The following is a 24220-nucleotide window of genomic DNA, read 5'->3' as shown; positions in this document are numbered from 1 at the left end:
TGATCCTTCCATGAGAGATTTGGATGATTTCTCCATGAAGGATTATAGGTGTTTCCATAGGGTTCTCCCATGTAATTCACCTCTTCCATTGATGGGTTCTCAGGATCATAAGCTTCTTCTTCAGATGAAGCGTCCTTAGTACTGCCTGGTGCAGCTTGCATTTCAGACAGACTTTGAGAAATCATATTGACTTACTTAGTCAATATTTTGTTCTGAGCCAATATGGCATTCAGAGTATCAATCTCAAGAACTCCTTTTTTCTGATTCGTCCCATTGTTCACAGGAATCCTTTCAGAAGTGTACATGAATTGGTTATTTGCAACCATTTCAATGAGTTCTTGAGCTTCTTCATGCGTCTTCTTCAGATGAAGAGATCCTCCAGCAGAGCTGTCCAATGACATCTTGGACAGTTCAGACAGACCATCATAGAAGATACCTATGATGCTCCATTCAGAAAGCATGTCAGAAGGACACTTTCTGATCAATTGTTTGTATCTTTCCCAAGCTTCGTAGAGGGATTCACCTTCCTTCTGTCTGAAGGTTTGGACTTCCACTCTAAGCTTACTCAATTTTTGAGGTGGAAAAAACTTTGCCAAGAAGGCATTGACTAGCTTTTCCCAAGAGTTCAAGCTTTCTTTAGGTTGTAAGTCCAACCATATCCTAGCTCTGTCTCTTACAGCAAAAGGGAATAGCATAAGTCTGTAGACCTCAGGGTCAACCCCATTGGTCTTGACAGTGTCACAGATTTGCAAGAATTCAGCTAAAAACTGATGAGGATCTTCCAATGGAAGTCTATGGAACTTGCAATTCTGTTGCATTAGAGAAACTAATTGAGGCTTAAGCTCAAAGTTTTTTGCTCCAATGGCAGGGATAGAGATGCTTCTCCCATAGAAGTCAGGATTAGGTGCAGTAAAGTCACCCAGCACCTTCCTTACATTGTTGGCATTGTTGTTGTTTTCGGCTGCCATGTCTTCTTCTTGTTTGAAGATTTCTATTAGGTCCTCTACAGAGAGTAGTGCTTTAGCTTCTCTTAGCTTTTGCTTTAAGGTCCTTTCAGGTTCAGGGTCAGCCTCAACAAGAATTCTTTTGTCCTTGCTCCTGCTCATATGAAAGAGAAGAGAACAAGAAAGTATGGAATCCTCTATGTCACAGGATAGAGATTCCTTGAGGTGTCAGAGGAAAAGAAGAATAGAAGGAGGAGGTAGAAGAATTCGAACTTATCAAGAGGGATAGAGTTCGAATTGTGCATTGAGGAGGAGAGTTCGTCCATAAATAGAAGGATGTGAGAAGAGGGGAAGAATTTTTGAAATTAAAGTAAAAGATTTTAAAATAATTAAAAGAAATTTTGAAAATTTGATTGATGATTTTCGAAAATTAAAGTTGGGAAAGAAATAAAGTGATTTTGAAAAAGATTTTGAAATTAGAAATAAAAAAGATATGATTGAAGACTATTTTGAAAAAGATGTGATTAAAAAGATATGATTGAAAAGTTATAGTTTTAAAGAGATATGATTGAAAAGATATGATTGAAAAACAATTTAAAAAGATTTGATTTTTAAAATTAATGACTTGGCTAACAAGAAATTTAAAAGATATGATTCAGACATTAAACCTTTCTCAACAAAAGAGGGCAACATACTTGAAATGTTGAATCAAATCATTAATTGTTAGCAAGCATTTTTGAAAAATGGAAAGAAATTGATTTTGAAAATATATGATTGACAAGATATGATTTGAAAAAGATTTGATTTTAAAAAATTATGAAAACTTGAAAAAAAATAAATTAAAAACAGAATCTTCCCTCTTGTGTCATCCTGGCGTTAAACGCCCAGAATGGTATCCATTCTGGTGTTTAACGCCCAAAATGCTACCCTTTTGGGCGTTAAACACCCAGCCAGGTACCCTGGCTGGCGTTTAAATGCCAGTTTTCCTTCCTCACTGGGCGTTTTGAACACCCAGCTTTTTCTGTGTGATTCCTCTGCTGTATGTTCTGAATCTTCAATTCTTTGTATTATTAACTTGAAAAGACACACTTTTGAAAAATTTTTTGAATTTTTAATGCAACTAAAATCAAATAAACAATGCATGCAAGACACCAAACTTAGAAGTTTGTATACTACTGACTATAATAATTTAAAGATGCATGTAAGAAACAACTAAACACATAAAACAAGAGAATTTAAAGATCAAAATAAGGAAATCATCAAGAACAACTTGAAGATCAATGAAGAACATAATGCATGTACTTTTCGAAAATTATAAGAATAAAGACATGCAATTGACACCAAACTTAAAATTAGACACTAGACTCAAACAAGAAACATAAAAATATTTTTTTGATTTTAAGATTTTATAAATTTTTTTGTGCTTTTTTAAAAATTGAGTGGAAAAGAAAAAAAACAAGGGTTCAAAATTCTTAATGAGAATTCCAGGAATCATTGCAATGCTAGTCTAAGACTCCGGTCCAGGAATTAGACATGGCTTCAAAGCCAGCCAAGCTTTCAGTGAAAGCTCCGGTCCAAAACACTAGCCATGGCCAATGGCCAGCCAAGCTTTAGCAGATCATTGCTCACAACAGCAAAATTGATAGAAATCAACAAGCTCTTGTGATGATAAGTTGAAACCTCGGTCCAAAAGATTAGACATGGCTTCACAACCAGCCATACTTCAACAAATCATCATGAAACTCTAGAATCCATTCTTAAAAACTCTGAAGAATAAAATAGAAATATTTTTTTGTATTTTTGAAAAATTTTCGAAAAGTAAAAAGCTTAAACATAAAATAAAATTACCTAATCTAAGCAACAAGATGAACCGTCAGTTGTCCAAACTCAAACAATCCCCGGCAACGGCGCCAAAAACTTGGTGCACGAAATTGTGATCATCAATGGCGCCATCAACATGGTACGCTCAATTGCAATCTCAACTCTTTATCACAACTTCGCACAACTAACCAGCAAGTGCACTGGGTCGTCCAAGTAATAAACCTTACGCGAGTAAGGGTCAATCCCACAGAGATTGTTGGTATGAAGCAAGCTATGGTTATCTTGTAAATCTCAGTCAGGCGGATTCAAATGGTTATGGAGGATTAATGATTAAAAGATAAATAAAACATAAAATAAAGATAGAGATACTTATGTAATTCATTGGTGAGAATTTCAGATAAGCGTATGGAGATGCTTTGTCCCTTCCGTCTCTCTGCTTTCCTACTGTCTTCATCCAATCCTTCTTACTCCTTTCCATGGCAAGCTGTATGTTAGGCATCACCGTTGTCAATGGCTACAGTCCCGTCCTCTCAGTGAAAATGTTCAACGCGCTCTGTCACAGCACGGCTATTCATCTGTCGGTTCTCGATCATGTCGGAATAGAATCCAGTGATTCTTTTGTGTCTGTCACTAACGCCCCACAATCGCGAGTTTGAAGCTCGTCACAGTCATTCAATCCCTGAATCCTACTCAGAATACCACAGACAAGGTTTAGACCATCCGGATTCTCAAGAATGGCCGCCAATGGATTCTAGCTTATTCCACGAAGATTCTGATTAAGGAATCCAAGAGATATCCACTCAATCTAAGGTAGAACGGAGGTGGTTATCAGGCACACGTTCATAGGTGAGAATGATGATGAGTGTCACGGATCATCACATTCATCAAGTTGAGGAACAAGTGATATCTTAGAACAAGAATAAGCTTAATTGAATAGAAGAACAATAGTAATTGCATTAATACTCAAGGTACAGTAGAGCTCCACACCTTAATCTATGGTGTGTAGAAACTCTACCGTTGAAAATACATAAGAACATGGTCTAGGCATGGCCAAATGGCCAGCCTCCCAAAGAGGGTTCAATCATAAAAATATGATCAAAAGATGATCCAAAGATTGAAAGATTCCCCCAAATACAATAGCAAAAGGTCCCATTTATAGAGAACTAGTAGCCTAGGGTTTACAGAAATGAGTAAACGACGTAAAAATCCACTTCCGGGCCCACTTGGTGTGTGCTTGGGCTGAGCATTGAAGCTTCCATGTGTAGAGACTTTTCTTGGAGTTAAACGCCAGCTTTTGTGCTTGGGCGTTTAACTCCCACTTTTGTGCCAGTTCCGGCGTTTAACGCCAGAAATTCTAAAGCTGACTTGGAACGCCTGTTTGGGCCGTCAAATCTCGGGCAAAGTATGAACTATTATATATTGCTGGAAATCCCTGGATGTCTACTTTCCAACGCAATTAAGAGCGCGCCAATTGGGCTTCTGTAGCTCCAGAAAATCCACTTCGAGTGCAGGGAGGTCAGAATCCAACAGCATCTGCAGTCCTTTTCAGCCTCTAAATCAGATTTTTGCTCAGGTCCCTCAATTTCAGCCAGAAAATACCTGAAATCACAGAAAAATACACAAAATCATAGTAAAGTCCGGAAAAGTGAATTTTAAATAAAAACTAATAAAAATATAATAAAAACTAACTAAAACATACTAAAAGCATACTAAAAACAATGCCAAAAAGCGTATAAATTATCCGCTCATCAGCTGTTTGGATATGCTCTGAGCTCTTTTTCTTCCAGGCCGAGTTTGTCGAATGCGGTTTTAAACAAGATGTCAGCCGAACTTCCTTGGTCCACCAGCGTGCGGTGGAGGTTTGCGTTGGCCAATATGATAGTGATGACCATGGGATCATCGTGTCCCGAGATGACGCCAGTTGCGTCCTCTTTAGTGAAAGTAATGGTAGGGAGGTTGGGTGCTCCTTCTCCACCCTCGGCGTGATATACCTCTTTGAGGTGTCTTTTGCGAGATGATTTGGAGATTCTCCCTCCCAAAAATCCTCCATGTATCATGTGAACATGTCTTTCCGGGGTACGAGGTGGTCGTTCTGTTCGTCCGACCTCTTCGTCTCTTCTTCTCTTTCTGGGCTCATCTGTCTTGCTGGCTAAGTACCGGTCTAGTCTTCCTTCTCTTACCAATTTTTCTATGACATTCTTCATGTCGAAGCACTCGTTGGTGGGATGTCCATAGATTCGATGGTATTCACAGTATTCCGTTCGATTCCCCCCCCCCCCCCCATTTTACTTTTAAGTGGATGAGGTGGTGGGATCTTTTCAATGTGGCATACTTCTCAATAGACTTCCACGAGAGACACCCGGAGAGGGGTATAATTGTGGTATTTCTTAATCTTCTCTCCATGTTGATCTTCTTTTTTCTTGGACTCTTTATCCTTATCTCGGGAGGGGTAAAAGGATCTAGATTTTGAGGTCACTCCTAGTCGAGAGTTTTTCTCCATGTTGATGTATTTTTCTTCTCGTTCTTGCACTTCATTCAAAGATGTAGGGTGCTTCTTTGATATGGATTGACTCAAAAGTCCCTTTCGTAGGCCATTGATGTGGCCCATAATAGCTGCTTCAATAGGCAGACGTTGTATGTCCAGACACGCTTTGTTGAATCTTTCCATGTAGCTGCGAAGACTTTCCCGATTTCCTTGTTGGATCCCTAACAAACTTGGGGTGTGCTTTGTTTCATCCTTCTGGATGGAAAATCTAGTAAGGAACTTTCCCGCTAAGTCGTTAAAGCCAGAGATGGACCTTGGGGGCAAGCTGTTGAACCACTTAATTGCCGTCTTGGTTAAGATAGTTGGGAAGGCTTTGCACCGAATTGCATTAGAGGTATCGGTGAGATACATTCTGCTTCTGAAATTACTGAGATGATGACTCGGATCTGATGTGCCATCGTATGGGGTCATGTCGGGAGCTTTGAAGTCCTTTGGCACTTTGGTTTTCATAATCTCTTTGGTGAATGGGTCTTGGTCTTTGCGGGGGTTGTCTTCGTGATTAGATCGAGTAGTCTTGGCTTTTAGATCTGCTTCAAGTTGTAATAGTTTCTCCTCTAACTCTTTACGTTGCCTAGTTTCCCTTCTGAAGTCCTTTTCGGCTTCTTGTTGATGCTCGGCCTCTTTTTCGAGTTGTTTGAGACGTTCTTGTTGAGCCTGAAGTGCCTCTAGGATTTCTGTGTTTAGTGGACTTTTATCTTTGTTTGGTTGAGGAGTATCCTTTGATGTGGCGTCCACGTTCTTGTGCGGCGTCATGTTCTCTAGATCAGAGTCGTGGTCGTTGTCAAGGTTGTCCGCCATGATGATGGGATGACTTCCAGGTTCCCCGGCGACGGCGCCAATGTTCCGAGGGTTACCTGAAACTGTAGGTCGATCTCGGACGAGATCTTCTGTACTGGTCAGAGCGGTTATGTCCGACTTGATGATGGTGGCCGACGCTGCCGTGTCCGACTTGGAGATGGTGTTGATCCTTCGTCACCGAAGGGTGGTGGTACCTGCAAGGGACTCCGATGCTTAAGTTAGCAAGGGTATTAAGCATGTTTTTAGTAGAATCAAAGTATGAGTTATACCTGGGTGCTCCAGTGTATTTATAATGGTGTAGAATGATCTTCCCTTGAGATAAGATAGTTATCTTATCTTATCTTTTGAGTGAAGTCCTCTTATCTTTAAGGAGCCGCCCTTATCCTTCTAGGCTTTGGGCTGCCTTTAGACTTGGGTTGTGTTCCTCTGTTTGGGCCTCCTTGGGCCTCTGTAGCGGTTTGGCCGACCTCTTTTATAAAAACGTCGGGTAATCCTGATCTGAACAGGTCGATCGATTTGTCTTCAGTCATCCCGGGTCGTACAACTCGACCCAGGGCATGAACAATCCTTATCCACTCCCAAGCATCGACACTCTAGTGGATGCCTCCTCCGGATATAAGTAACTCTCATTTATGGACGCTTATTCGGGATACAATCAAATCCCGATGTACCCACCTGATCAAGAAAAAACCTCTTTCTTAACACCCAAAGCAAACTACTGCTACGTCGTCATGCCATTCGGACTCAAAAACGCAGGAGCTACCTACCAAAGGTTAATGAACAAAATCTTCGTAGATCACATTGGAAAACTAATTGAGGTATACGTGGACGATATGTTAGTAAAGACACAAAGCAAGGAATTATTACTGTCCGACCTCGCCCAAGTGTTCAATACCATAAGAAAACATGGCATGCGACTTAACCCTGCGAAATGCACCTTCGCAGTAGAAGCTGGCAAATTCTTGGGATTCATGCTCACACAAAGAGGAATCGAAGCAAACCCGGACAAGTGCCAGCCCATACTCAACATGAAAAGCCCGACCTGTATCAAAGAAGTACAACAACTCAACGGGCGACTAGCACCCTTGTCCAGATTTCTATCCGGATCAGCCATAAGATCTCTCCCCTTCTACGCTATGCTAAGGAAGGGAAAGAAGTTCGAATGGACACCAGAGTGCGAGCTAGCTTTCCAGGATTTCAAAAAATTCCTGGGACAACCACCAATTCTTACTCGACCTCGGGAAGGAGAAGCACTCATATTATACCTCGCAGTAGGAAGTCGGGCAATAGCTTTGGCATTAGTCATAGAGGACGAAGATGGACAACAACCTATATACTTCATCAACAAAGGGCTACAAGGGTCCAAACTGAACTATCAAAGGATAGAGAAGTTCACCTACGCTCTCATATTAACCTCTCGATGACTTTTTCTATACTTCCAGGCTCACACCATTAAAGTTCGGACCAACCAGCCCATAAAAGGAATTCTACAGAAAACAGATTTAGCGGGAAGAATCCTACAGTGGGCATTCGAGTTGTCCGAATTCGACCTTCAATATGAAGCTCGAACGGCGATCAAATCACAGTATCTGGCCGACTTCATTGCAAAGTACACTGACTCCCCGAAAACCCCTACAAATTAGAATCTTTACATGGACGGCTCCTCAAATAAAACCGAAAGTGGAGCAGGTGTGATAATAGAAAGTAATCAGGGAACCCAAATCGAACTCTCACTAAAGTTCGAGTTCCCTGCTTCCAATTACAAGGCTAAGTATGAGGTGCTATTGGTTGGTTTGAAGCTGGCTAAAGAAGTCAGAGCCCAAAAACTTGTCGTCCTTAGCGATTCACAGGTCGTCACCTCGCAAATAGCAAGGACCTACCAAGCCAAAGATCATACTATGAAAAAATACCTAGACAAAACCAGGGAATAACTCGGGCAATTTTAGGAATATGAGATCCAACATATACCTCGGGAACAGAATGCTCGAGCTGACGCACTCTCAAAATTAGCCAGCACCAAACCAGGGGATAATAATAGGAGCCTCATCCAGGAAGTACTACAGAATCCGTCAATCTCGGAAGAAGAAAAAATTCTAGCCATATCAGGCCAGGATCAAGGATGGATGACTCCCATAATCAACTACCTCAAATCAGATATACTCCCTATAGATGAGAAGGAGGCAAAGAGGTTAAAACGGGAAGCACAGTATTACACCATCATAAACAACATTCTATACAAAAGAGGAATTTCGACACCTCTACTAAAATATGTACCGACCTCTAACACAAAAGAGGTCTTGGAAGAGATACACAGTGGCACCTGTGGGAACCATCTCGGAGCACGAGCCCTTGCCAAAAAAGTACTCCGAGCCGTATTATTTTGGCCGACTTTGCAAAAAGAAGCCACCGAGTATGTTAAGACGTGTCCACCATGTCAGAAACATGCCAACTTCCATGTCGCCCCACCAAAGGTACTCATCAGTGTAACATCACCTTGGCCATTTGCAAAGTGAGGACTCGACCTTCTCGGGCCCTTCCCCCAAGGGTCAGGACAGGTTAAATTCCTCATTGTATGGGTAGATTATTTCACAAAATGGATAGAGGCAGAGCCCCTAGCCAATGCCACTACCCAAAGAAGTCAGAATTTCCTATATAGGAACATTATCACGAGGTTTGGGGTTCCTTCCTCCATCACCACAGAAAATGGCACCCAATTCACAGATGCAGGCTTTAGAAAGTTGGTAGCCGACCTAAAGATAAAGCACCAATTCACATCCGTAGAACACCCACAGGCTAAAGGACAAGCAGAAGATGCCAATAAGTCATACTAGTCGGGTTAAAACGGAGGCTACAGGACGCAAAGGGAGCCTGGGCTGAAGAGCTCCCATAAGTCCTATGGGCATATCGGACAACTCTACATTCCACCATAAAGGAATCACCCTTTCGATTGGCTTATGGGATGGAGGCAATGATACCGGTAGAAGTTAAAGATAGATCTCCGAAAATGATCCTCTACAGTGAAGAAGCTAACTCCCAACTTCAAAGGGAAGAGCTCGATCTACTCTCAGAAAGTCCGAGAAAGAGCTCGGATCAGAAAAGAAGCACTAAAACGCCGTATGAACTTAAGATACAATCGAAAGGTAGTGCAGCAAAGCTTCGCCAATAATGACCTCGTCCTAATCCGAAATGATATCAGAACAAGTCGACCCAGAGAGGGAAAGCTAGCAGCCAACTAGAAAGGACCCTACTGAGTCACAGAGGTACTGGGAAAAGGCTACTACAAAGTGTCCGAACTCGAGGGCCGAGAGCTATCGAGATCATGGCACGCCTGCAACCTAAGAAGGTACTACAGTTAAAAGGTAATAAAAGATCTTAGGACAAAGGTGCACTCTTTTTCCTAAAAAAAGGTTTTTTAATGAGGCACCAAGCCAGGATCTACAAAATTACCCAACTTAAGAAGGGTGAACACCCACATGTATATATTTGCCTATTTTCTACTTTGAATAAAGTTTTTTCAGATTTTCTACAAAATTTTCTTTATCAAGACGCATTAATCTGAAAACACAAAAATTCATCGCCCGATTATAAAGCTACAGATCGGCAAAAGTGAAAACCAAAATCACTACCCGATGTGGTCGATAAAGAATGAAAACTGAATTCATCAAGGATCGACCAAACGAGGATCAAACTCTACAAATTCGACAAGATGAAAAGCGATGAAAATAGAATAATGCAAGAAGTTATAAAAAGCAATCCATGAATAGAGGCCTGATGAGGTCTGAAACAAAAATAGATTGCTAGAAATAACTTGGAATGGACCGACGCAAAAAAAGTCGGACCAGATTAAAGCGACGAAAAATTATAAAAAGTAATCCCTAAAAAGAGGCCTGGCCATCCCTAAAAAGCGAATTACTAGAAATAACTTCCAAGGGGACCGACATGAAGAAATCGGAGCAAAGCTACAAAAAGTTATAGAAAGTAATCCGTAAAAAAGAGACCTGACAAGGTCCAAATAAAATGGATTACTAGAAATAACTTCCAAGGGGACCGACATGAAGAAGTCGGACCAAAGCTACAAAAGTTATAAAAAGTAATCCATAAAAAAGAGACCTAGCAAGGTCCAAATAAAATGGATTACTAAAAATAACTTGGAGCGGACTGACATGAAGAAGTCAGCCTAAGGCGACCAAAAGTGACAAAGTTATAAAAAGTAAACCCAAGGGGTTACTAGAAATAACTTACGAAAAGATCAACTAAGAGAATCAACCAACAGAAGGCGTGCGTCAAAGGGGAGACAACTCGACCCGAAAGACCACAACCTCGCCAAAATCAATTTACAAAGTATTCTATCAAAGAATACTCAAACAAAGAACTAGCCTTAAAAAAGAGTCTTCAACTAAGGCAGGAAATGAAAGAACAAAGGCAATCAAAAGAGGTCGGACAACAAGACTTCAACACTCTGAAGATTCCAGGAAAGTGCTAAAGAAAGCTGCAGGCAAGCATACCCCAAAGAAACAAGATGGTTATAATAAACAGACTCAAGAGGCCGCTTGAAGCCGACCCCAAGAGCTAGAGAAACTATTTTTGCTTATCAAAATAAGGTTGCTAAAAAAGCAACTAGAGTATCTGAAGTCAAAGATCACAACTTACAAAATAAAGAGTTCAAAAGCCCACAAGGCCGTGCTATACACAAATACATCAAAAAATTTATAAAGGATCCAAAGACTTCCCAGTAGCAGCATCTCGGGGAGAAGGAGGGCCAGTCTGAAGGGGCACTGCATCTACCGTCCCATCATCCTGGTTCAGAATCTGGACGTCAGGATCAGACTCCGACTGACCGACCTCAACTTCTGGAGTTGAGGAAGGCGGGATAACAGAGGCTTTGGCAGAGGAAACTGGTGAAGGGATGACATCATCATCATCAGGGTCATCAGGGACAATCTTTCCATCTTTTACAATGTTGTCAAAACTAAAAAGGGTAAGGTCGAGCTCGGGCGCAAGAACTCGAACCTGATCCTTCAAATTCTCATAAGCAGCATTCACACTGCCTACAAGATGACCCTGGAGCTCGGCATAGTCAGCTCGGACAGACTCCAAACTCTCCTTAAGATCCACCATCTCCCCATAAGTTGTGACATAGCTGTCCTTATGCATCAGTGCCATATCCTCAACTAATTTCACAGAAGCTTCTAGGGCAGTAGCCCGAGTCTTCTAACCCTCCAACTCTTTTTCCAATTTAGCCACTTTCACCTCGAACTCCTCTTTCAAACCTTTCATCCGGTCGAACTCCGATTTGGCCTCCTCCATAAAAGCCTTTGTTGCATGAATGGGAAGATCCTGAGCAGTCCGGTATAGAGCCGCCCCCATATGCGCCATCTTAATGCTACTCCGGGTAATGAAGTCCAAGTGACGAAGAAGGGAAACATCGTCAGTAGGAATGACACCATAGGGAGCAATTTGTTGATCAACAAACCCAACAGCATCAAAATCGGGGGCATCCAGATTGAAGGGCTCAACAGTCCTTTGTCTTTTTGGAGGAGGAACGGCAATAGGAATAGAGGTGGCAGCAGAAGCCTGGGAAGGATCAATCACACGAATCCGAGGGGTAGAAATCATCCTCCTCGATCCAGGAGAGCTCGATACCAGCTGTTTTGGCAGAACATGAGAGGATCCCTCCCCAGCCGCCTTGGCCGAGATATTCTGGGCAGCTGTAGCCTTTCTCTCCTTTTTAAAGGCTTTCATGGAATCCTTGGTCTTAGCCATCTCTGAAAAAACAAAATCAACCAAAGAAGCAAGTTACAAACTGGAAAGAAATGAAGCAAAGTAAAATAGAGCAAAAACAAGTCGGTCAAATACACAACGCAGTCCGGACAAGGGAGAGGTCCCCCAAAAATTTCTTGAGATCGAGATGGGGAGGTTCCCCTCAAATATCTTCCAAAACACTCACAAAAGCCTGCTCAACCTCGTCAAGCATCTCCCATGAGTATCGAGACACCACAATGTCCTTTTGCCAACACAAGGGGAAGGCAGGCTCATCATTCACTTCTAAGAAAAATGGTCGAGCTCCCTCAACAGTTCGGACCTTAAAAAAGTAATTCTTAAAGTCCTTAAAGGACTCGTCATACATAGCAAACACTTTATGTCCTTAGGCAGATCGAAAGGAAACCCAAGAAGCTTTCTTTTTTTGAGGAAATCTCGGGCTTGGTCAAAACAAAGAGATAAAGAAAGAGAGTCTGAGAAGGCTTGATGTCCAACTCTTGGCAAAGCAACTGAAAGATCTTGATAAAACCCCAGGAGTTTGGATGGAGCTGGGATGGAGCAACATTACACGACCACAACAAATCGGTCTCAAATGAGGTGAAAGGAAAAGTAATGTTTAGCTGGTTGAAAAATAGTCATAAGCATAGAAGAATGGACGTTCCCCCTGGGACAAAGCAGGAAAGCAAAACCTTTCATTAGAGTCAGGCGCTACCAATTCATAGTTCTTTTCCTGATCTCTATTACTACAGATTCGGTGATGTTTTCTAAGCTCCGCGTAGAACTCAGAATTAACTACAGAAATGCACATCAGGACGAGGGAGTCCAGCCAGTGGGACATACCCTCAGGGACCTTGGAAGATGTCTCGACAATATTTTTGCGATAAGACATGGTCAACTATTCCTACAGCAAAGAAAAAAGAGAGAGGAATTACTAAATAAACATCTCGGACAAAACGAATATGACTCGACCTAAGGCACACAGGGCAGCAGCAATAGCAAAAGGAAACCCCAGGACACAACCCAATGTCCAGGGGCATCCTTTGGGGGCAGTAACAGAACGAGGACTTAAGCTATCTCAGCAAGAAAAATAACCTTATTTTTCACACAAATAAAACTCCGAGAAGAAAATCATCAACAGTAGCTGTCTTTCAACAAAACTACTTGTAAAGGAAACTGTCAACATCAAAACAGATGAAAATCACCAAAAAGCACAGTCCTTTTCAAGAATCAAGCAGTTCATAAGCCACAAAAAGTCCCTTCAGAGGCAATGATAACATGCAAAAACCCTAAAAGCATCAAATAGGGAATACACCAAGAAGCATATATAAGTCGAAGGAACCCCAAAAAACATGCGCTACAGTAACAATCAACAACGACGATACGAAAAGGTTCAAGCTTTCCAACAAAATCACAGCTTTGCCAAAAAATAGAACAATACAAGCATGAAGAAGAACGGTGGAAAAAGTAAAAGAAAGAGACAAAAAGAAAACCAACCTGCAAAGAGGAGGAGACAACAAACGCTGAGAAAGGGAAGCAACAACGAGACTGTGCCAAGACGATCACCTTCCAAAAAAATGAAGCACCAACAGTGATCTCCGAAAGCAAGGAGAAGTGCGAAAATGTGAAGGGAAGATCGATGCAAGCAAAGGTGAAAAGTCGCACGCGAACCAGAAAACGCAAGAACAGAAGGATAAAAAGATGGAGTTTTAGGAAGCAAGAGAGAAAACTGAAAGCAAAATCTTTTTCGCAAATTCAAAATGAAAAGACGGAAACGGCAAAAGAGGAGTTAATGAGCTTTAAAAACCCTCGCAAGTTCCCAAAGAAAGAAACGAACATTTCAAAACAAAAGGGGGTGAAGGAAAACGCTTTGCATTCAAGAAGACTTGGCCAACAAAAAATGTTCTAGCTCGGCTTCTTCGAAAAGGATCGAAGTCTAAAGGACTCGACCTTGAAAAAGACCGAGCTCAAGTAGGGGCACTGTTCATGTCATGGGTCGAGTTGTACGACCCGAGCTAACTGAAGACAAATCAACCGACCTGTTCAGACCAGGATTATCCGATTTCTTCATAAAAGAGGTCGGTCAAACCGCTACAGAGGCCCAAGAAGGCCCAAACAGAGGAACACGACTCAAATCTAAAGGCAGCCCAAGCCTAGAAAGATAAGGGGCGGTTCCCTTAAAGATAAGATTACTCCACTCAAAGATAAGATAAGATAACTATCTTAACTCCAGAAAGGTCACTCCATACTATTATAAATACACTGGAGCACCCAGGTATAACTCACACTCTGATTCCACTAAAAATCTGTTTAATACCCTTGCTAACTTAAGCATCGGAGTCCCTTGCAGGTACCCCCACCCTCCGGTAACGAAGGATCAGTACCACCACCAAGTTCAAACAAGTCGGACACGACGGTCCAGCCACCATCATCAAGTCGGGCATAATAGCTCCGACCAGTACAGAAGATCTCATCCGAGATTGACCTACCGTTTCAGGTAATGCTCAGAACATTGGCGCCGTTGCCGGGGACCCTGGAAGTCATCCCATCATCATGGCGGACAACCTTGACAACAACCACAATTTTGATCAAGAGAACAGGACGTCGCACAAGAAGCCGGATGCCACACCAAAGGATACTCCTCAACAAAAAACAAAGATAAGAGTCCACCAAACGCAGAAGATCTAATCTGAGATCAACCTACAGTTTCAGGTAACCCTCGGAACAATACTCATATCAAATTCACTTGTCATGAGTTTACCAAAATCAGAACAAAGTGATTTATTGGATGATCCAAAGATTATGTCATCAACATAAATTTGAACTAGAATTAAAAAATCATCAGAATTCTTAATAAATAGAGTAGTGTCAGTGGTGCCTCTTTAAAAATCATTTTTCAAAAGGAAAAAACTAAGTCTTTTATACTAAGCTCTAGGAACTTGCCTTAAACCATAAAGTGCTTTGAAAAGCTTGAAAACATGATTTGAAAAATCTTTATTTTCAAAACCAGGAAACTGTGCCACATACACTTCTCTATCAATCACACCATTTAAGAATGCATATTTCACGTCCATTTGAAAAAGTTTAAAACCACAATGGGCAGCATAAGCAAGGAAAAGTCTTATAGCTTCCATTCGGGCCGTAAGAGCAAACGATTCATCAAAATCTATCCCTTCCTATTGACAATATCCTTGTGCCACCAATCTAGCTTTGTTCCTTGCTATGGTTCTATCCTCATTCAGTTTGTTCCTGAAAATCCATTTAGTAACCATCACTTTCTTTTCAATTCGATCCGGTCCAAGAGTCCACACTTCATTTTTCTCAAATTACTACAACTCTTCCTCTATAGCTTTGACCCAAGAAGGATCACTTAGAGCCTCTTTAACAGTTTGAGGTTCAATTTGAGAGAGAAGTGACAAATTGTTTTCTTTCGGTACTCTTCTTGTTGAGGATCTTGTAGTGACACCTTAAGAAGGATCCCCAATGATGAATTCTTGAGGATACTTCTTTAGAAATCTCCATTCATGGGGCCTTGATCATTTAGGAATAGATTTAGCTTGAGATGGTTCAGTTTGGTTGATATTCTCAAGAATTTCATCAGTTGCAGAGATAAAATCAGGTTGTCTCCTATAAATTCCCAATAATTTTATATATTATTTTATTAAAATTCAATTATTTCAGTTAAACTGTAGTTAAATTGTTAAGGTCGTTGAATATTTAAATTAATATATCAATGATTAAAATAATTTGATTATTAGTTTGGTTTTTTATTAAAAACTTGGTGTAACTTTGTTAATATGTTAATAAATCTAACACAATATATATTAGGATGAAATTGATTTTTTATTTAAAAAAATTTTGAGATTTTCATTTGATGGATCGCTTTAAAAATCCATTGAAAAATAAAAATAATTTTACCAAGGTCATTGATGTGAAGGCAAACATAGACAATTAACCACTCTAGAGTCTAGATGTAGGGATTTGTTTTCTTAAATAAAATAAAAAAATTAATTAATTCTCCAAATAATATTTTTTAGCTTTATTTTTTCAAATACGATTTTTTTTTTTTGGTAATTAGGGCAAGTTTGCCGCACCCCTAGCAAACTCTATGTTGGATTTCCAAAATAAAAGCATGCAGTGGAGTAGAGAACCACAATTTCATTGTCAACTTTCGTTATCATTGTTGATATTTTTTCTCTACAATGTCAAGGAATTCATTGTTATACATTCATTACGATGGTGAAATAGTGTATGACGAAGAAAGTTCTACCGTTTTTGGATCGAGACAACCAATAATTACCTATATGACACCGAAAGTCAATAGTTTAACAGCGTTGAAGAATTTGATATTGCATTCCGTCAGATAGCAAGAGGTTAAAAGGGTGAAGAAAATTTACTACAGATATCCGATAGAAGTAAATGGCAGTTTGTTTTATAAAAGGTATATTACAGCTGTCTTGTCTCTATTGCTAGTATATTTATTAGACCATGGTGAGAAATATTTCTGTTATTTTGAATTAGGTATCGTTTACGTGATGACAAAGACGTACTCCTTATAAGGTCGTGGCACAACCGATGGACAAATGTTCATCTGTTAGAATTATTCGTGTTCCTCATTGAGTTGGGTGGCCGAGGATCGCCTGCAGATACTGTCGATGATAGTCCGTTGAGTGGAGCTATTAGACGAACTATCAGAAGGACGATGGTGGATCTAAATATGCCACCTGAAGGTAGTCAAGAGGGATCTAATGTTGAAGTTCGTAATGTTTACTTGATGGATGACGATGTTGAAAGTCATGAGGGTTCTGCTATCAAGGATCCGATGATGGATCAGTATGAAGTTAACCCCGATGACAGAGACGATGCTGATAAAGAACCACCAGAAATTCCTGATGATGGTGACGAGGAAGAAGAGATGAACTACTATAGTGACACACAAATTGCTTTGACACAGCCTGCCATTTCTCGGCCATATGACCGGCCGGATCATTTCACCAGGTTGAATCTCGATGCAATGACTTCGGATTGATTGTTTACCTAGGGAGGCTCTGAAGAGGATCCAAGCAACGAGTTTGAGGTTGGACAGCAATTTAAGAACAAGGAAAAAGTCATGTTGGCAGTTAAGCGATACAGCATCAAGAGGGCTACGGAGTACAAAATAGTAGAGAGTGACCAGTTGAGGTATAATGCACAGTGTATCCAGTTTGAACCCGATTGTAATTGGAGCATACTCATATCATATTGCCGAAAGCAAGAAAAGTGGGAGTTTAGGAGATACACTGGTCTTTATACTTGCATGCAAACATCGATGGGAGACAAGACCATCGTAGGTTGGATTTGAATGTGATTTCTTAGCACATTTTCATGATGGTTAAAGCCAATCCAACAATCAGCATCAGGGTTCTACAAGGAGGTGTGGAGAATCACTTTGGTTACAAGGCTTCCTACAGAAAGGTTTAGCTTATCAAACAAAGAGTCATTGCTAGAATATATGGCGATTAGGAGGAGTCATACAATGAGCTTCCACATTGGTTATTCGCTATGCAGATGTACTTGCCCGGTAAGATTTATTTCATTATGGTTATTGCATTTAAACAATTCAGCCATGTACAATAAGCTAACTGAAAATTTGTCTTTAGGTACTTGGGTGCAACTAGTGACACATCCTTGCCCTGGTTCTGCCGACACAGTCATGTTTCATCGGATTTTTTGGACATTTCCACCGTGTGTTGAGGCTTTCAGACATTGCAAGCCACTTATTTCCATTGATGGCACCCACTTAAATGGTAAATACGATGGGACCTTGCTGATAGCCATAGCTCAAGACGGCAATGCAAACATTTTGCCTATTGTATTTGTCGTTGTAGAGGGTGAGACGAAGGAGGCGTGGTCGTTCTTTCTTTCGTATCTGCGGCAGCATGTGACACCACAACCCGAGGTCTTAGTGATTTCAAACAAATACAAATCAATTGATGGTGTGCTGAACGCCGAGGGAAGTTTACGAAAACCACCTCATGCCTTCCAAGCTTTTTGTACAAGACACATTATAGCCAACTTCATGACTCACTTCGAGAACAAGGACTTGAAGAAGGTTCTGATTAACACAGTGTATTCAAAGTCGCAGCGTGAGTTCACTCATTATTTTGGCCGTCTGAGGGGCAAAAATGTAGCAATCACAAACTGGCTTGAAGAAATGCCACGGTCACAGTGAGCGCAGTATGCGGATGAGGGTCATCGATTTGGTCACATGACAACGAATATCTCCGAGTGCATTAACGATGTGATGAAGGGTTCTCGCAATTTGCCAATCACAACACTTATTAAGTCAAGTTATTTCCATTTGGGTAAAATTTTTGCTAGGAAGGGTTTCGAGGCCCTTGCCCAACTTCAAGTCGGTGCTGAATTCTCACAGATGTTGATAAAGGCCATAGAAATCAACTCAAAGCATGTTAACACTATGAATGTTTACCAGTTTGATCGATCAAGGACTAGCGGCAGTTCCTGGGTCCAGACAATAGAATTACCAAGTGCTACTTGATGAGGGTAAGTGTGACTGTGGATGTTTTTAGGCTCTTCATCTTCCTTGTCGTCACGTCCTTGCAGCTCGCTCTCATGCAAGACTTGATTGGAAGTGGTTTGTACATCCTGTGTATCGCATGGAGTCGGTCTTCAATGTGTATAGATCAGAGTTTCAAATTAATGATGGCATTCTAATTTCAAATGCAATAGGTATTTAATTAAAGAGTGAATACCCCACTCGGCCCTTCCAGACAATTATCTCGAAAGGACAATGAGGCCCCCAAGAAAAAAACACCCAACTCGGCCCCTGATATTTTTTTGGACTGATTAGCCCATGTGCGAAAAAAAACAACATTGACTTTTTTTGACACAGGGGCTAATCAATCCCATAAAAGTAAAGCTCAGGGGTCGGGTTGGGTATTTTTTTTGTCAAGGGCCTCGTTGTCTTTTGAGGTAATTGTCAGGGGCTGTTTTGGGCTTTTCTCTTAATTAAAATAAATTTGTAATACTTAAATATTTTTCACTTACATTCAGCATCCCAATCCCTTTCAGAGTATGCCAGTAATGTGTAACACCCTCACTATCAGAATGTCATGCTTCCGGTTGCGTCACTCTAATAGCAAGAAGTATTACAACGACTTTATGTATTTAATAGTAAAATATGAGCCTTTGACTCGAAACTGTGTCGTTATTTTATTTGAAAAACCGGAAAAAATACTTTTACAATAAAACAAACAAGATATATACATAAACAAAACTTCTTACTCAAGTAACTTATACATATTATATACATACAAATCATACAACTCCTATCTCTGTTACAAAATTATAATATTAATGGCGGGGGAAGAATAATAATAACTAACTAATACATCCATATCGCATAAGTTAAACTGAAAAAAATTCTTCATAAGCTTCTTCGTTGGTTTCCTGAAAAGAGAAGTCTGTAGGGGTGAGAACATCATCCTCAAAAGGGTTCTCAGTAGAGGATTTTTAAGAATTGTTGTAAGAAGATATTGTAATTAAAACTATTTTCAAACATAGTGATTATCAACTTATTATTAAAATCTAAAATTCGTATTTCTCTTACAAAAATTCCATGTGAAATAACATTTTAACCGAAACTTATCACTAGTCGAGTCAATCATGGCCTCCGGCCCAAACATAATCAAATATCGGCCTCTGGCCCAAATCAAAACAATTCACCATCGAAACTCAATCTCAACATAATCAATCACAAACACAAAGAAATTCAAGGCAAACATATATACAGAACAGTTACAGCAAGTATCACAGTTACCAGGTAAACAGAATTTATCAAATAAACAAACTAAAACACTTAAGAACACCCAAACAAAGCACACAAATGTAACATGATGCATGTCTATCCCTAACGCAGGTAATGAGCTCATTTGTCGGTTTCGACCCGCACTTGACGCAATCCGACTCACAAGTCAGATAAGGTATTCCAGCGGCATAACCTCTGCAAGGTTTCAAACCTTTGCAGGCACTGATTCTCCAGCTAAAATATGCCGAACATGACCTCTGCAAGTACTTGCAGGCACTGATTCTCCAGCTGAAGCATGTGCCCTTTTCTCCTGGAAGCCACTACATGTACACAGGCATCCCACACAATTACCCAGACATAAAGCCCACGGCTTAACATTTTCACATCAGCACTTTAACTATTTACTTTTTGTCACCCTCTCGTGACCTTTTAATCATTTCATAATCACACGTGCCGTGTTCTTTTTTCTCCTTTCTTCTTCTTAACAAACCGAACCCAAATCATAACTTAAAACAAAATCTCTCCCCAAAAGATTGAATTTAAAATATTATACTTTTCTTAATAAATCAAATTGAAAACAAGACTCTTTCAAAACTTAGCCACCTTATGTGATATTTCTCAAAACTTCCAAAAGACTTTCAAAAATGTCATACTAAAAGGAAATTTTCTTTGAAAAGACTCAATCCTTCACTTTTAAATCATTTGTTTGACTATTTCAAATCAGATTTATTAATTAACAACCTTGGCAAAGACTCAAGACTCTAGAGAAAACAACCTGTCTCATTTTTTAAATTCTTTGAAAATCCTCAGAATCATAGTTACTTAAATTGAAATCAATTAAAACGAAGATTAAAAATCAACATCAAGGCATGTAAGCCAAAAGTCCCGAACCACTTTCAAAACCAAAGTCATTTAAGGCCAAAAACCAATTTCATTTCATTCTTAAGTTGGAAACCTTTCTAAGGCTCAGAATTGTTTAGTCTTGCTAAGTCAAAGATTTAAAGAATACTTCAAAAGTAAAACGAATTTAATTAATCAAGGTTCAATTTCTTTTAAAATCCACTAAAACTCCTCCCAAAGTACTTCTTTAATCAAACTTCAAAACATAGGTTCTTTCATATTTAAATCAATCTTAAAACATAAACTTTCCTTAAACAGATTAAACTCGAAACACCTATTCCTTAATAATTCAAGAACCAAATAATATAACCTTTCAAATTCATTCCTTTTCTAAATTACATTTTAAAAACAGAATCTTAAATTTCATAAAAATTTGGCAGCATCTCCCGTAAAACTTGGACTTTGCCACCCTTCTCGGGTCCCATCCAAACCATTTTCTCAAATCCTTTTCAACAGGTTCAAACCAAATCATTTTCCAAATAAACATAAAGTTCAGATTTCTAACTATCAATTCATTTGCAATGTCAAATTCAATCACAGACCAAGAAAATCATTTTACATAGTATTTAATCAAAACAACTTTCCAATTCAATAATCTGAAACAGTCACAGTCCAATCATCATCATAATAACTATAATCCAAGTACAAAACCCGACTAAGCATCTTTAATCAGTCAATAAACCATTCAAACTAGCATTTACGTTCATTCAAGGTAACTCAATTCAACTCATAAAACTTACGAAATCAAAGAAATATATTTTTCATGTTAATATCAACTTAAAACAATTCTTGATAGTAAATTGAGTTTAAGAAATCGCCCCTACCTCGTTTGTGACTTAACTACGTGAAAATTCCGTTTTCTCTCGACCTATACCCTCAGCAATCACAACCACAGTCCATTCCACCCTTGCAGCAACGGCGGCAACCCCAAACGCGACATGCAACAACCAGGAATCAATCTTACATTACCAAAATCTCAGAATTTTTACCAAAGACATAACATAACGCATATACACTAGCTGTGAGGGTTTCGAAACAGAAAGACTTACTGTAACAAAGGAAAAACGTAGAAACAGAGTGGCAGTGGATCCTAGGCGACAGAACGGCAACAAGAAATAGCAAGAACAGCGGCCGCTTAGCGGTGACCACCCCCCACACGACCCTCTCTCTTGTCCTCCTGATAAACCCCGTTTTGACGGTTTATCTTGTATTGATTTTAAGAGATTTTATCACCTTTTACCCACATTTATTCAATGAAATAGCATGGTTTTGTGATTGTCTCCTTATTTGTGCTTAGATGTGAAAACATGCTTTTAGACCCTTAATTTGATGATTTTTATTCACCTTTGATTCCACTAGATGCCTTGATATGTTTGCTAGTGATTTCAGATTGAAAAGGCTAGGAATGGATCAAAGGAGTGAAGAGGGAAAGCATGCAAAGTGGAGAAATCATGAAAAGTCAAAGAAGTTGAACTCGCCCATGGACGCGTGCGCGCACCTGACGCTTACGCGCACCTTGCGAATTACCCCATGGACGCGTACGTGTGATGTGCACGTACGCGTCGGTGCTGGTTTATGATTTTTTAATGAAAACGTGGCCAACGAATTCTGAAGGGTTGTTGGACCTAATCTCAACTAACTTTGGCACCAGAAATGCTATTTAAAGCCAAGGATTGAAGAGCAAAGGGAGATTATCTCACTTTAGATCATTCACACTCATTAGAATTAGTTAGAAGTAGTTTGTAGAGAGAGAAGCTCTCTCTTCTCTCTAGAATTAGGATTAGGATTAGGTTTAGTTCTTAGATCTAGATTTCAATTCATCTTCTTCTACTTCTATCTTCTCAATTCCTTGTAGTTACATTCATTCTTCTTCCATTCTTTTGTTGTAATCTCTTTTATGTTGTTCTTGTATTTTGTTGTAGATCTACTATTATTCTTTCTCTTTTCTTTCAATTCAATAAAGGTAATTCATAATAAATGTGCTTCTTTTGATTGTTGTTGTTAATTCATTTCAATAATTGTTGTTTGATTTCATTCTTGTTGTAGATTTCATGTGCTTTCCTTTTGTGCCTTCCAAGTGTTTGATGAAATGCTTGGTTGGATTTTAGTGTAGGTTTTGCTCCTCTTGGCTTTGGTAGAGTAATTAGTGACTCTTGAGTTATCTAATCCCTTTGTTGATTGATAATTAGAAGTTGCTAATTGATTTGAATGCCTCTAAAGCTAGTCTTTCCTTTAGGAGTTGATTAGGACTTGAGAAATCAAATTGATTCATCCACTTGATTTTCCTCCTTAGTTAGAGGTTAACTAAGTGGTAGCAATGAACAAATTGTGGTCACAATTGAGGAGGATAACTAGGATAGGATTTCTAGTTCTCATATCTTGCCATGAGCTTTGTTAGTTGTTAGTTTTATTTTCTTTGCCATTTATATTTCTTATCTAAAATCCTAAAAACCCCAAAAGAACTCACAACCAATAACAAGACACTTTATTGTAATTCCTAGGAAAAACGACCCGAGGTTCAATACTTCGGTTTATAAATTTAGGGGTTTGTTTTAGTGACAAACAACTTTTTGTATGAAAGGATTATTGCTTGGTTTAGAAACTATACTTCGACGAGATTTTATTTGAGAAATTCTAAACCGTCAAAAATCCAATCATCACCTCCCCTGTGGCCCAGACAGCGGCAAAATGGCGACAGAGCCCAGTTCCTCAAACGACAGTGGCGTGGGACATAGCTTCTTCTCCTATTCGAGCTCGACGGCGACGCGTGGTGATGGCGGCGATAGCGAGGTGCGACAGCAAACCTAGCTCAACGGTGGCTGAGCAGCGGCAGAATGCGACGGCTCCTCTTCTTCCTCGCGGCGTCTCTGACTCGCAGCGCCCTTTCCCTCACTGCAAACGATTCTGCTCGATGGCGGCAGCAACGACTTGGATGAAAACCCGGAGCTAGCTGCAACGGTGACGTCTCCCTTCCCTTGCGTGATGGCTCGGCGTCAGGATGACGGTGGTGGCAAGATGGGCTCTCGGCTGGCACTGCCTATTCTCCAGTTCTCTCTCTCGGATCTCTTGCTCTCTTCTTTCAGGTAGTGGGTGTGTGAGTGTCTGTGTTGAAGAAATGGGAAAGGGGGAATGGCAGCTAGTTTAGGAAAATTAGGGTTAAGGTTGTGTTTTGAGGATTTATGAGTATTAATTTAAAACCAATATAATTAAATTTGAGAATACTATTTAGTTTAAAAAGTTATATCTAATTAAGTATTCTAATTTAAAATTAGAGATAAATAAATAAATTTTCTCTTAGCTCGTAAAATTAATCAAAACTTTCAATTATTAAATTTTAAATTGTATAAAATTCTATTATTTTTCAATCACTAAAATTTTAAATCAATAATAAGAAGGTAATCAATTAATATAAAAATTTCTAAAAATATATTCTCGAATAAATAAAATAAATCATAAATAGTTTAATTTTCAAAATCTACAGTCTTACATAATGCCTAAGCCTGCTCTCACCTCTGGCATTGTAACCTACCTACAATGCCAAACACAATTCCACATTATCGCTCAAATTCATTAACTAATTAATAAATTAACTAAGGGTTTTTACAAGTATTTATAATACCTCTCTGATAAACCCCATTTTTAGGGTCT

The 24220-nt window shown here is 39.6% G+C and overlaps 1 protein-coding gene across 1 annotated transcript; it reads left to right on the top strand.

Annotated features, from left to right (window-relative positions):
- Nucleotides 1–16975: 16975 nt before the first annotated feature.
- LOC130974831 (uncharacterized) lies at nt 16976–18076 on the top strand. The gene is made up of 3 exons (XM_057899677.1): nt 16976–17191; nt 17413–17425; nt 17469–18076. The coding sequence occupies exons 1-3, from the start codon at nt 16976–16978 to the stop codon at nt 18074–18076; spliced, it is 837 nt and encodes a 278-aa protein (XP_057755660.1).
- The last annotated feature ends 6144 nt before the right edge of the window (nt 18077–24220 follow it).

The sequence above is a fragment of the Arachis stenosperma genome, chromosome 4, assembly GCF_014773155.1.
Source record: "Arachis stenosperma cultivar V10309 chromosome 4, arast.V10309.gnm1.PFL2, whole genome shotgun sequence".
In the NCBI taxonomy this organism is placed as follows: Eukaryota; Viridiplantae; Streptophyta; class Magnoliopsida; order Fabales; family Fabaceae; genus Arachis; species Arachis stenosperma.
Note: the sequence above shows the minus strand (reverse complement) of the source record. Positions and strands in the feature narration are given on the sequence as shown.